The following is a 13,669-nucleotide window of genomic DNA, read 5'->3' as shown; positions in this document are numbered from 1 at the left end:
CCTTTCTAGTCTGCCAGTGTTTGAGACTGTAAATAAGCCTCACATTTATTGTTAGCACAATATACTGTTTTATAAGGGGAACACAGCTGTCTGAGAAAGATCAGAGCTCTCTCCTGCAGCGTCCTAGCATCAGAGGCATTCCTTGGACCGCAAAGAAGCCTAGGAGCAATGATACTAGCAGCGGTAGCACTGCTGGTGGTTCTCCACCTGTGAAGGCACACCTCCAAAAAAATGGTGCCATTTATCATGGGGCCACAATTACAGGCTGGCCATCCCTCTGGAAATCGGGCAGTTTGGTTTGTACACACTGGGCAGCACCCACCTCCCAAGTTCAGGTGTGTCACTCCAGCCCAGGGCCTCTGGAACGTGCTAAGGGCTGGGCCGTAGCTCCGGCAGACTCATTAGGCTCAATGCCTTTACGAGGTCCCTGCGTTGCATTGTGACCTTGCTCGCAGTCCTCCCCTCCCGCAACAAGAGCGAGCAGGTCACAAGAAATACGGAGGACCACAAATAATCAACTTTGGCAGTGAGACTCTACATGGCTTTGCTCGCTGGAGGAAAAAAAAATGCATTCGTTCTCCCTCCCTGCACAAGATTCTCAGGGAAAGCAGGAAAGTCAGTAAAATCAGATGAGAAAAAACTGTTAATGGCAAGATTTGCCAAATAAGTGAGTGTATTCAGTGGCCTGGAAAATGAGCCAGCGAGTGATATAAGAGCTCTTTCTGAATTCTGCACACTCAAGGAAACATTTAATACATCTTGAAGCAAAAATATGCCTTGGCTTTTGCTGCTGGCGTAAATATTTGTGTTCGCAAGTGTTGGCAAATATTTGAGACATCTATGTTGTTTAACCAAGAGCTTTGTCTCTTAGAGTCCATCTCCCTGTTTGGTCTCCTCTGTAATCACATTAGCCAGAGGAATCCTCTTGGTATTTATACGGAGGATGGGATCAGAATCATTTCCATTCGTGCCTTAAAAAACAGGCATGAGCATGAGCATGAACAGAAGACAACCAACAAAGGGCATCAGAAGAGCTGACATAGATCATGCCCTACATCCATTTAATATTGGTACAGTCTCCTTTAGGAGATGGCCAATTTAGCTTGAATTTGCAGGCACAGGCAGAGTCATGTTGAAGGCCCTTTTTGCTTCTATAGTAATTTCCAAGCTTTTATTTACTGTATTAGATTAAGGGAATAGTGGAAAGACAGCTTGCCTTCTGCTGTGCCTATGGTAGTGGTTCAGGTTAAGTATGTTAGGACTTGGTGCCCCTCTGTAACCAACTCTTGTACAAAAGTTTGGCACCTTGACAGCTTCTGAGGAAAGAAAAGCAAAATGCAGGGACAGCAGGAGTTGCAGCATTGGCAGCCTGGGAATGGAGAGGAGCAGGCCTTAGCCTCTGCAGTGGGACTGTGACCACCATCTTGGTGCTCCCCAGGTCTGGGCATAAAATTGGGTATGTCACTTGTTCGTTTTTTCTCTTCCTTCAGGCACAAGTTATGTTATTATTAAGCAGCAGGTGAACCAGACACCCATACAGTCCAGCTCACACACTATAGGGCCTGCTTGCACACAGCACCCACCTTCAGCCCTTCAGGACACAGGCAGGTAGGCTCCTGCCTAGCTGGAGGCATTGTAGAAGTTACCTACTCTATTCTCCATTATGAACTTCAAGAGAAGGTTGCTGCGGGGGGGGGGGGGGGGAACCCCTAACCGTGGGGTACCTCTAGTGCCACCCAGTTTAAAAAGTCCACTGTGCTCATTCAGAGGCCCATAAATGCTCCTTGCTAACCCATAAATGGACCTTGCTAACTTTGCACTGAAGCTGATGAAGAGCATTCACACAAACTATAATCCCAGCTCAGCAGCAGGTGGAACATCTAAAATACATGACAGTTGTTGCCATAGTGACTTTGTGACTAGGCTCCAAGACCTGTTCTCCCTTGTGCCCACCGTCAGTGACAGCATCAGTAAAAAACTGTCATGCTAAGAAACAATTAACAAGCAATTCCTAAAAATTGCTAGAGTAGCACAGTCAAATTTCTTGAAGAGGTCAAGGGGTGCATTCAAAGCATTATAGATAATTCTGGGACTTAGCAATGGGACAGTTAAAACCTTTTGTACTTGCTTGAACCTAGATAACATACTAAAGATGCTGAATTGGAAAAAGATGTCAAATCAAATCCTGACAGAACCGAACAAAAATTGCCATCACAGCCAACTGAGAGCCAGCATGGGGGGGACCACAGATGAGTAAGCATGGCATAAACAACCATGAAACCACCAAAGCCTCATCCACCCTCTGGCAAGGACCACAGTGAGAGTGACTTTAAACAACGAGGACCACACCTGTATTTTACCATTCTGCCCAGAAGTGGGCATACAGAAGCGATAGAATTAGTGCACACCAGGCTCTTCTAATCTGTTTATTCAGTGTAAGATGTTCAAGTAACCAGAAAAAAGCACTGAACTGCATGCACTTCTGGGTGCTAACCTGAACCACCACTGTTTTGACAGGTTAGCCATCATGGACAGAAAAAGAGCTCCTGTTCTGTGCCCTTGCTGGCAGGTTCCTTACAGCTAATGCATTAACCTCTGAATAAACAAACGACTTAAGAAAGGCCCTTTCCTAACCTAGCAAAGTACAAACACAGGCTACATTCTTCTGATTATAAAACCACAAATGCAGGACACACTCCTGGGAATGGGCTCGATACGTCTTCTCTTTGATTCCAACCTCTTGGGAAGATTAAACAGTGTCATTGCCAGGTTAATACATAATGACCTCAATGTTTCGAAACATCATTGCATTGCAAATAAGACTGACATTTACATATTTCTCAGTTGCCCAAGGGTACAGAAGACATGTTTCAGGCACCTGCACCGGGAGCATGATGGAAGGCAGCAGTGCAGCATGCTGCATGGGAAGCAAAGGGCTAGACACGGTGTTAATGGATGGGGAAGGAGGGTGGCTCCCTAATGAGCCAGCCCAAACCCTCTGGCCAGACCAGCAAGCAGCTGTCATTCAGCAGTGTGCTAAAATCAATCCTCCTGAGCTGAGGCCCCAGGGAACACAGCCCTCTTCCATCTCTTCCTGCTCAGGCTCTTGCAGAGGAACAACAGCAGACCAGCTTGCTTTCTGAGCCGGTTCTGGAGGATGGCCTTCACATGAGAGTGAAGTCCAGACACAGAGCTGAGCTGCCTGAAAGGCGATGTGTATGCCTGTCTGGTCTGTGAAGCTATCAGTTCCTGGCAAGGTAAGAGAGTGGAAGTCCCCACGGATTACTGGCACTTCTCTGCCTTCAGATACAGAGGGGTCTGCAGATATGTCCCTCTGTCTGCGGCTACTCTGCAAGCCTAGGAACACAGTGGCGTAGCAAACAGAAGGAGAGGGGATGAGGAGTAGCTGGGTGAAGCCCAGGGATGCAGGCGACTGTTGATGGCTGTGCTGCAGCATGAACCCATGCTCTCTTTTCACTCTGAAGCAACACTAGCTACTTTCAGGTGAGGAAAACCAGATTGAGCCCAAAATCATCATCTGATTTTCCCCTGTAGGTAGACAGACTTTACCACACAGCCCACAGCCCCATGCTTTCCCAAAGCCTAACACCGCCTGTTAAGATGAACTTTTCTTTTACAGGTGTGTCTCCAGTCATACGGCGAGGCCTTCCTTCCATGATTTAAAACACCATCTCCCCATGGGCTAGTCTCCATTGCCCCTCCCATGCCAAGCTCAGAGGCTTGGCTGAAACCTGGCAGACTTTCTGCATTCCCCAGAGCACCACCACTGCCAAGGCTGGGAAGGGTGATGCTGAAGGAAGGACCACGCTTTGTTAGCTGCCAAACGCTAACCACAGGACACAGGCTCTGTCAAGGAGCTTGATGCCGGTCATTTAGAGACACTGAAGAGGATAAGCATTACCAGCCCCAAGACTACCAAGTCCCTTTCCTGGTCGGGAGACCAGGCACTAAACTCTTTTGTCCCCGAAGGGGTTTTATTGCCCTTTCAGAGGCAGGCTGCTGTGGGCTGGTGCTGCACCTTCCCACGGGTCAAGTCATTCCCTGTCAAATACACAAGGATTTTTTCCTGCCCACACTCTGCCACCTCCTGCCCGGCTTCCACCTCACCCAGCTCTGCTGGGAGGGGGGGTGGGGGGGGGAGAAGGGGCACGAGCAGCCCAAAACCTGCTCATGGGGGTGACCACAACCCAGCCACATCCCCCATCAGACAACAGCGAGGGGAGGAAGGCCCTGAGCACACCCGTCTGCCCCTCACATGGAGGGGGCAGGCCATGCGCCTGACTGGAGTTACTGCTTATGAGCCTGACGACAGAGAACTGAACTCCAGCTCTCCCCTCAGCCAATAAATCTCGCAGTGGTCTAATTTTGCTAGGAACGATACCTCAGGGAAGGCCTGTGTGGTCCAGAAAAAGAAAAGCACAGCATGCTTAAAAACCCCTAATACTGCTTATCAGCTCCTCCCTCCCCAGCCCTCCTCCCCCTCAGCCCCAGCCTGCTTTCTAGCACTTTCTGCCGGGACGCGGCTTATATAGACCACGCCAGCCAATCAGAGGGCAGGACGCGAGGCATGTGACAGGCCCAACGGCCCTCTGCCGTGAGGGCCGGGCGGCGCGGGGCTGGGGTTGGGGCCGCGATCGCGATCCCGATCGCGCAGTGGAAGTCGTGAGTCTGCAGCTGCCCCCGGGAGCACCGGCCTGCTCGCGGTCCCCCTCCAGCCCGAGGACAAGCTCAGCGCTTCCTCTGCAGGCCGGGCCCTCCCAGCCTGGGCCTCCCCTTGGGTGCCGTGGTGCCGAACTGGGGCTGTGTGGGAGTTCAGCTTTCCGTGAGGTGAGCCGGGAGCTCGGAGTGCTGTTCCCTGCTGGGAGAGAGAGGGTTCACCGCGGTTCCTCAGGCCTGGCACTGACTTGCTTGTAGGGGGCACGTATCTCCATCATCTGGTTTTGATCTGCCTGCGGTTTGGGAGTGCCTGCGACTCCGGCGCAGTTGCTGCCAGGGCTTGTGAGGGGCTTTCTGGAAGAGCAGAGGGAAGGGTCCTGGCTGCCTGTCACCCAGCAGCGAGCAGAGCTCCAGCCCTTGCTGCAGGGGTCTTGCTGGGACTTGCGGCAGCCAAATGAATTTGCCTTGTCGGCAGTGTGGGAGCATGGGGAAGGAGAGCGTGCGGCGAGGCTCCTTCCCCTGTGCATTGTAACAAGACGTTAATTCGAGGTTTCTGCAGAAGACAAAGGGAGAGTTGTAGCTGTTTCATTTGGGGGTGGGAGGAGAAGCAGCATCCAGGAAGCACCCTCCCCGGGGAGATAAGGGAGACCTGGCCACCCACAGCCCAGGCTCGCCAGGAATCCAGGCTTCCATATGTACAAAGCTGGTGCCAGAAGTGTCATTCCCATCGCCAGCAGGCCACCCCCCATTCCCCCCCCCCCCCCCCCGCCACCTTCTCTGCCTTCTCTCTCCTCCTCTTCTCTCTCTATAACCAGCTGACTTTCTTCACAACCAGGAAACAATCAAACAACCTCTTCAGCTGCTTTGGCTCCTCCTCCTCCTCCCAAACACCGCCATCTCCCCCCTGTAAAGGATGCTGTCAGTACTCCCAAAGCCTGATGTGCTGTGCAGTGCAAAACTGTTATTCCAGCCTCCCAGTGGGGAATACCCTCTGGGCTGCAAATACCTGTGTTCCGTTAACTAAATAATCACACAAGATAAAATATCCATCTTGATGGTAAAATGGAGGGAGGGCAGCAAGAATGCAGACCTGGTGAGTAACAGACAGCAGCCCCTGAATCAATATCATGGGTACCGTGAGGTGGCTGGCAGTTCCATTATGAGCCTGCCCTTTCTCCTGTAGGTATATGGTAATACTGGCACCCACAGGAGGACCATTAAATGCAGAGCCTTTAGAGGGGTCTATGGGGGGGAGCATTGCATTTGGCTTTTAAAAACAGCTTTCAGAAAAAGCAGGGCTGGGAAATGCATTCAGTGCAACTCACCCACCCTCCTTGGGAAAGGCTTGGAATCTGGCCAGCTGTGGTGTTCCACTCTTAGAGGGGAATGAGGAAGAGGAAGGTTGTTGACCTCAGTGGAGGGAGAGCTGTTCCTAACAGCCTGGGGGACTTTCGGTGCCACTTTGGGTACTAGTGGATGCTGGGCCCTTCAGAAAAGCTGATGCCACTGAAGCTCTGTGCGGAGGGAAACCCAGCTGCTCTGGAAAGCCCACTCCCTTCTGCCACTTCCCAGGGCCACTGAGCAAGTTTATGCTTGAGCCAGGCATTGATCCCAAGTGTCCTGGCTTGCTGCCTGCATGCTCTAACCACGAGACTGTAGTGCTGCCGCCTCCCCTGCAATGAGGTCTCGGATGTTTTATTGCTCACCTGTTTGGGAGACTTCACACATTCAGCATCGAGGCTTATAAACCTACTGAGAAAAGAGAGGAAGGGAAAAGGTGAAGGAGGAGTTCAGCCAAGAGTGAAATACTTGGGAGGTGTTGGAGCCTCGGGCAAGAGCTTGCCAGGGTTACCCAGGCCCATCCCAGACCATGGGAGAGGCAGGCCGGTAGCTTGCCCATGCCAGGATCACAGGGAGGGAGGTCTTAGGGCACCTGTAGGACTTTTGGGATGGCTAGAATGACTGGTGCAGGGCAAGCAAAGGATCGTGCCAGGTACAGGTAGGCCTGACAGACAGCTTGCTGCTGCGCCCAAGATTGTGAACTGGAGGTTGAATCAGGGCTGAGAGTCTCCTGGATTCATTTCTCAGTCATTTATTCAGATATAATTGCCTGTCTGCCTGTCTTAAAGCTAATGACTGGATGTGAAGATTTCCAGTTAGGGTTTGTGAGAAGGTAATTACATTGCAATCTCACTGTATGACTATTCCTCGAATGAAGATAAACTTGTTTGAGTAGGTCTGCACATCGCAGGAATCAGTTGTATTACAGAACCCAGGCATGGCAGGGGAGATAAGGAATGTTTTTGCTGCTGCTTTTTTATCTGCTGACCTATTAAAAGCTTTTCTGTCTGAAAGGAGTGAGGAGCAACCAAAGGGGTTAATCCCACAGCTCCTCACCCCTGATGAACGTGATTTAAGTCTCCTGCTGAGACTTGATCACTTGGTTGGGGTTTAGTGGGTGCTCTTACCTTCTTTTCTAGTAGGTGCTAGTTTGCTTTGTTGAGATACCCTGCACTGAGCTCCAGTTCCATGAGACTGACAGACTTTACCAAGAGGGACCCTGAGATGGTGTGAAGGGCATTGCACATCTGGACAGAAATACAGCTGAGGCCTGGGAAGAAAACTCTGACCTGGGGAAGTGGGGAGAGGGCTGCAGCACAGCACCCATCAGCAGGACCAGGGGAGCAACAGGCTATGGCTGCAAGTTTTTGGTTATTGGCAGAGCTGTGTCTCAGCTGATAGCAGGGGGTGCTCCCAGTCGGCATCTAGGTGGTCTGTGTAGAGGCAAAGCACACTGTCCCTGTGGGTGAAGTCTGTCCCTGGCCGGCATTATCAGAGCCTGCAGATGCACAGAAATTCACCCTGCTATCACAGGGCAAATTAACACACAGCATCCGCTCTAAACATCACCAAGGAGCTAGTAAGCTCCGGCGGTAAGACATCCTTCCAGACTTGGATCAAGTACAAGCCTGATGGCTGGATAAAACCCTCTTTCACATTCAGGAGGCCCTTGCTTTTTCCATCACTGTAGTATGATGGGGTTCTACATGAGAAAACACAACCTAGTTTCTCTCTCTGCCCCTGTACCAGGCAGACTTGGGGTATAAGCATCATTTGAGACTACATCATTTACCTGGAGTCTTGTCACCTAAGGCCACTTCTGGGTAGTGCATATTCAACTGTCTCGCACAGTCAGGGTCCTGCTGCGGCTCCTGACAGTGCCTCGGGTGTGCTGGCTGTCCCATGGGGACAGGAGGAGACACCTCCACTCTCTGCAGGCTTCTCCTGTTCTGTTGCTTTAAAGCTCTCGCCCTTCCTCGCAGCACAAGCCAATGCACTGAGATCATCTCTCGGTCCCATCTAGCTGTTAAACCCCCTCAAATCTTTCTTGCTCAGCAGCACTTCATATAAATCCAGTAATGTGCATATCACTTTGGCTGCCAACTGCTTTTGGGTCAGGAGGGAGGGGGCTGTGTGGGGGTTATTATTACAGTCACTGTTCTTTTTCCCTAGGGGATCCCAGGAAACCACAGGCTGCCTGCAAACGTCTGGAGGATGGAGGCATGTTGGGGACCCCTGGGAGTCAGCTGGCAAATTCGATGCACTGGGTATGGATTAACAACCCATTAGGGCAGGGGCTTGGGGCTGCATTAAACAAATCCTTCCCCTCAGCCTTTGCAAACGCTAGCGATTGTTGCCGTAAAGCAACGCAGAAGCAAGACAACTTCAGCGCAGGGACGGTGCTTAAGCATCAGGCTCGCACCATTAAATATCAGTGAGGGCTTAAGGGCATTGCACAGCACTTCCCTGAGGGAGATAAATGATTTCCTGGGATGAACCCAACTGGCCCACTCTGTGCTGCATTTGCTTGATGTTGACGCGGCCAAAAGAACACTCTTTGGCATGAATAAAACATGCTGCTTTAGTAGCAGCAGCAACTAGTTTGTCAGGAGGAGCCCCTGACTATGACAGGGCAAAATGTGTGAACCTGTCTTTCAAGGGATCGCTGTCTGGTGGCTTTCAGGAGCACTGCAATCACAATTACCCCCTTTCCTACTGTGGCAGGGAATTTTTATCCCGGTGGACAAGGAAAGAGTCTTCTTATCTGATTTTTCTCTCTTCTGCAGCAATCATTCAGAATTGGTAGCAAACCCCACCATGGGGAGAGGCATTTTGCCCCTGAGGGCCATTAGGTCCCCTGTGGGGTCATGACCTGTTTGTTGGAGGTCCTTCAAAGGTGGCTAAGAAATGCATATTCAGATACGTGATACGGGAATCACCAGCAGGATCCTTCTTTCCACCAGGGAAAACTGAAAATTGAAAAGATCTGAAAGCTTCTGCTTTAAGTGCAGAGGTTTCTAGCTACGGACTCCAGCTCTGCCACTGGCTTCTAGCGTTAAATTGGAGTGAGTCACGTACCTGCTCCACACTTCAGTTTGCCCACAGATCTGCATCCTGGAGCGTAACTCACAACTTGCATGTCTCAAATACTTTGGCACTTTCATGTGGAGAGTTTTGAAATGGGAAAAATTCACTATTACTAGCTATTTGGATGCAGATTGGCAGCACATTGAATCCAGTTCATAGTTCCTTGAATTAGAGGGATATGTTGTGTTGAGATGGAAAAGAGAACAGGAAACTGAAAACTGCTGCTCTGATGCCATGGAGTGCTCAAACATACACCTAGTGTTAAGGCATTGAAATCAACCCTGCTGACATGGGGCTACAAGTGATTAAGAAAATTCTAATGAAGTATTTGCCTCTCGGAAAACACTATTTTATCCAAAATAAAACCTTTGCAAGAAGAAAAATTTAATTTACAGATCAAACAAAAATAGTCCTAATGAAGCAGTGCAGCACAGCTGGAAATTTCCGATCTGATTTCTCAAAATGAATATTAGCATTCTCTTTTTATTTGTAACGTCATGACTTGAAATGTATTTTATTACAATATTATACTAAAATAAGGTCACTATGAAAAGTTGCTTTTTAAAAAGCAAGCTATTTGCAGTACTTTTATAAATCAGAGGTATCACTGTGAAAACTCATTCCAAACACTCTTGAGTTTTCTGAAACCTGAAAATGTTGCCACAGCTCTGCGTGGTGTATTTGGGAGGGGCTGGGAGAGTGGCAGCAAGAACTATAAATCCTAGAGAAAAGGGAAATCTTCCTGCCTGTGAAGGCAGCAAAATTCCAGGTTATGTTTTCTAGAGAAATGTTGGCTTCTACATCATTGTGCCTCTTCAAGGAGAGGGCAAACATCTGTCAGCGATAGCAGGGAATGGGTGATTCTGTCCTGGGGTGAGGCTGCTTGGGGTCCCTTTCAGTACTGATTTTTTACCAGTCTGTTACTCTGATGCCCTTTTTCCTAGGAAAATGGTGGTGTGCCTGCATTGTTCCTAGGTGTACCAGATGAGATCAGGAGGCTGTTAACTCTTCTGTGCCTTGCTCTTCAGTGCCCAGCTTCCCAGATGAGGTTTTTGTGATTTGCAAGGGGGTTGAATTCTGCAAATGTTTTAATATCACTGAGAAGGCAGCTGAGGAAAGACTCAGTCAAAGTATAAACAAATTCTAAGTGCCTGAATCAGGAGAATGACACAAACTAACCCACCCCTTAAAGTGCCTGTGACCACAAACCACATCACTGCAGAAAAGGAGACACACTTTTCTTTTCTTGTTCTAAGTCATAAAAATTACTTACCAAGGTGACAAATTTATGGCTGCAGTAATTACATGATTACTTTATTATGTGCCACCAGTGTGAGAAAATATATATTAAAAAGTCACTTATGTCCAAACCGAAAGGGCCAACAAAGAATTATTGGAGGCAGTAAATAAATGTGACATACAATTTTTTACTTGGTTGGAAGCTAGAATTTCAGATTGAAAACCAGCAGTCATGTTCAAAGGCTTTAGGTGATGGTGGCAGCAGATTGGGCTGGGACCTGCCTGTCCCCGCTGCGATGGGGGGGGGGGGGGGGGTGTGTGTGGAATGCAGCTTCTAGGCAAGTGGGTGGTAGGACCTGACAGCATCAGCCTGGTTGGACTCTGAACTCTCTGGGGCAAGTCCAGTCCTTGGGGTCTGTGCTCTAACAGAGTCAGCGCTCCTCGTTCAAGGTGGGAACAGGGTGGCTCTCCACGCTGGAGAGGAAGGAGCTGCAGCTCAGTGCTTGTCGCTGTCCTCCCAGCCTTTCCCTTCTCCCAGCAGGAGCAGGAAGAGGAAGCCCAGCTCTGTCTCAGTTCTGGTCCTCTCCCATCTCACTCTTCATTAGGAGAATAAACCCAGGCTTGGCCCTCCTCACAGCAGCAAGGTTGCAGTTTGCTGCACAACTGACAAGCTTTGAGGCTCCCAGCAAGAAAAAAAAAAGTCCAACTGAAATGTTGTCTTGAGACTTAACCACGTTTGTCTTTTCCAGGGTGGCACAAACTGCAGCTGTGAGAACGCATCCTGCAAACATGAACTCCCACTTTATAGGGCTGAATGCCAGCAAGCCAGTCAGCGATGGCCGGGAGGACCGGGGAAGAGGATATGGTGGCTGGAGCAGAGGAGAGGGGCTCTGGTTCCTCACCTGGCCCAGCTCCGAAAGGCTGAGTGTCACCAAGCCCTGAAGCACATGGTGTTCCGCATCAGAGCAGCCCCGTTTGTGGCAGGGCTGGACCTTTAGCTGTGGTGCAGTTTCACACTGGTGATGGCAGCCTGCCCCTTAGTGTCTGTACAGTCCTCAGAGCGCTCAAGCAGTCTGCAGTTACAATTACATGTGGTAACAAGTTAATCTGATCTTTAATGTTTTTTCTGTTCTCATTTTGTTGTCTGTAAAAGTAAGTACTTCTCTGCTAATGCTTAATTTTACCTTCACCATGACCCTCAGAAGACATTCTGTAAAACTTTGAAAGTGCCTCTGATCTCCCGCAGCAGCCAGCTTCATTTGTGACTACTGTTAGATAGCAGACTTAAAACAAAGTGATTGAAAAATCGAGGGGGGATTATTTTTTTCTAATTTACTTCTAAAACATGTAATCTGGGTTCTGAGTGCTACCTTTACAAGATGAGAGTTTCTCAAGGACCTTATGCATAAAGTTTACCTGTACTGAATCTCTTCATTTCATGAGGAGAAACCAAGACCTCAAACTCTGATCTAGGAAAGTAAAAAAAAAAAGGTATAAAATATAGTATCGGTAGGCTCTGCAAGGGTATTAGGCCTGTCCATCCTGGTGTTTCTCTTATCCTTTGGGCAGGTGAGGCAGTGAGTGAGCCAGCACCAGTTCCTGCTTTTCACACCTGCACGGTGCCCTGCTGCTCAGGCTCCCAGCATTGCAGGGGAAGGTTTAAATCTTGCCCCTGCCAAAAACTGCCTTCCTTCAGAGACAAGCAGCCTCCTGGAAACACTCCTCATCCTGATGGCAAAGTTGATTCCTAAACCTTGCATTAACATACGTCCAAGTCTATCACTTGAGTTTAAACTAAGCTGACAGACTCTGTCTTCAATATATGTGCAAAGACTTTGATTTCAAAGGAGCTGCTCAGTGTGTGTCTAGATGGGCAGAGAATAGAAAAGTTCACAGCGATGTCGTGGTGAAGATGCAGACTGTTGGGCTGCTGATCTTGATCTTTTTATTGCCCTTTTATGGTGGTTTCACATGGTACCCTTTTTTTTTTCCCCTTTTTCTAAGGGGATTTGCTTCATTTGTTGGTTAACGGACTCTGGGTTAACGGACTCTGGAGTTTTTGGCCTGGCAGACTGCAGCCACGATATTGCTCTGAGCTGTCTGAGCTATCAGATGCTGTTGATGCCTCAGGTCCTAGCCTCCCAAATGCCCAATGTCCTGTCATGGTCAGGCAAGGCTGAGACCAGACAGGAGCACAGGGTGGCAAAATCCAGGGAGAAGGCTGTGGGAAGCTTTAATTACCTAGTTGTCCCAGGAGGTCCCAAGTGCCCCACGTACTAATTGCTAATAAATGTTCATGCTGAGTAGCTTTTATTTTTCCAGTGAGATGGAATAACAGGGAAAATATGTGAAAGTCCCTGGACTTCAAGAGTGTGTTTTTCTTTCATTTATATTTACCTAATTATGCTGTCATAGACTGCTGAAAATTATACCCTCGGCCCCCTCCCCCCACCCCCAAAATGACCAAATAAACAGAGCAGTGACTCTGACTATGCCAGACAACACAGTCGGCGATAAAAGAGAGATGGAAGGGATGGTTCTGGCAACCCAGCACCTCCAAGCAGGGGCCCTGGGGTCAAAGAAAGACCTGCATTCAGCCCCAAAGCTCGCAGTCCAATGCCCCTTCCCTTAAGCAGTGCTGGGCTCCACAGGCACATCTGCTCTGCTCTACTCCTTGAGGAACTCGTGGAGAAAAGTGAGAATGGAGAAGGTCAACCGAGGGATGTATTTGAGATTGGCTGTGTTTTCTGGATGGTACCTTGGCTGTTCCTTCATAGCCTCCCGACAGCATGCTACAAAGTGATGTTCTTGCAGAGGTTCTCGCTAGGCCGGATCTAACGCTAATATCGCACTTGGGAGGCCTCAGCCCACATCACCACTGTGTATCGAGTTCCTATAGCTGAAAGGACCAGTGACACAGGACAGACCAAGTGCAGGGAAAGCGGGATGCTCTCAGAGCTGCCATCCAAGCTATAGCACCTCTCTGAGTTACATCGCAGCTGTGTGGGAGGTGCCACCTCTTCTCTGCTGCTGTATGTTGTCTTATTTGGCAGGAGAACATGCTCAGGCAGATCTCTCCACACCCGGCGTGATTTAACCTAGGGTTTCCTCTCCAGTCGGTTGTGGAGTCTCTACCAGCCAGTCAGACTGAAACCATCGGATGAGGATGATAGTTCTATCAGGTTCTGGGTAAGCAGCTCACTTAGCTGCGAGCAACAGCTGGGGCTCAGATTGGATCCCAGGCTCTTCCTGGGATCGATGTGCTTCTAGTTTGAATAGGCTGCAGAGAAGTTAAAGTGATTCTGTCCAATTAAGCTATGGAATG

General features: G+C 49.3%; 1 protein-coding gene across 1 annotated transcript in view; it reads left to right on the top strand.

The window, feature by feature from the left end:
• Window positions 1–11,838, top strand: part of LOC126050384 (uncharacterized) — a 51,956-nt gene extending 40,118 nt beyond the window's left edge. The window contains exons 2-4 of the mRNA XM_049828210.1: window positions 4,554–4,848; window positions 8,191–8,285; window positions 11,094–11,838. Of these exons, the coding sequence (XP_049684167.1) occupies window positions 4,554–4,848; window positions 8,191–8,285; window positions 11,094–11,286 (583 nt within the window). The 3' untranslated portion in view covers window positions 11,287–11,838. The remainder of the gene's footprint in view (window positions 1–4,553; window positions 4,849–8,190; window positions 8,286–11,093) is intronic.
• The last annotated feature ends 1,831 nt before the right edge of the window (window positions 11,839–13,669 follow it).

This window comes from Accipiter gentilis, chromosome 24, assembly GCF_929443795.1.
Source record: "Accipiter gentilis chromosome 24, bAccGen1.1, whole genome shotgun sequence".
Lineage (NCBI taxonomy): Eukaryota > Metazoa > Chordata > Aves > Accipitriformes > Accipitridae > Astur > Astur gentilis.
This window is presented reverse-complemented; position numbering and strand designations above follow the sequence as displayed.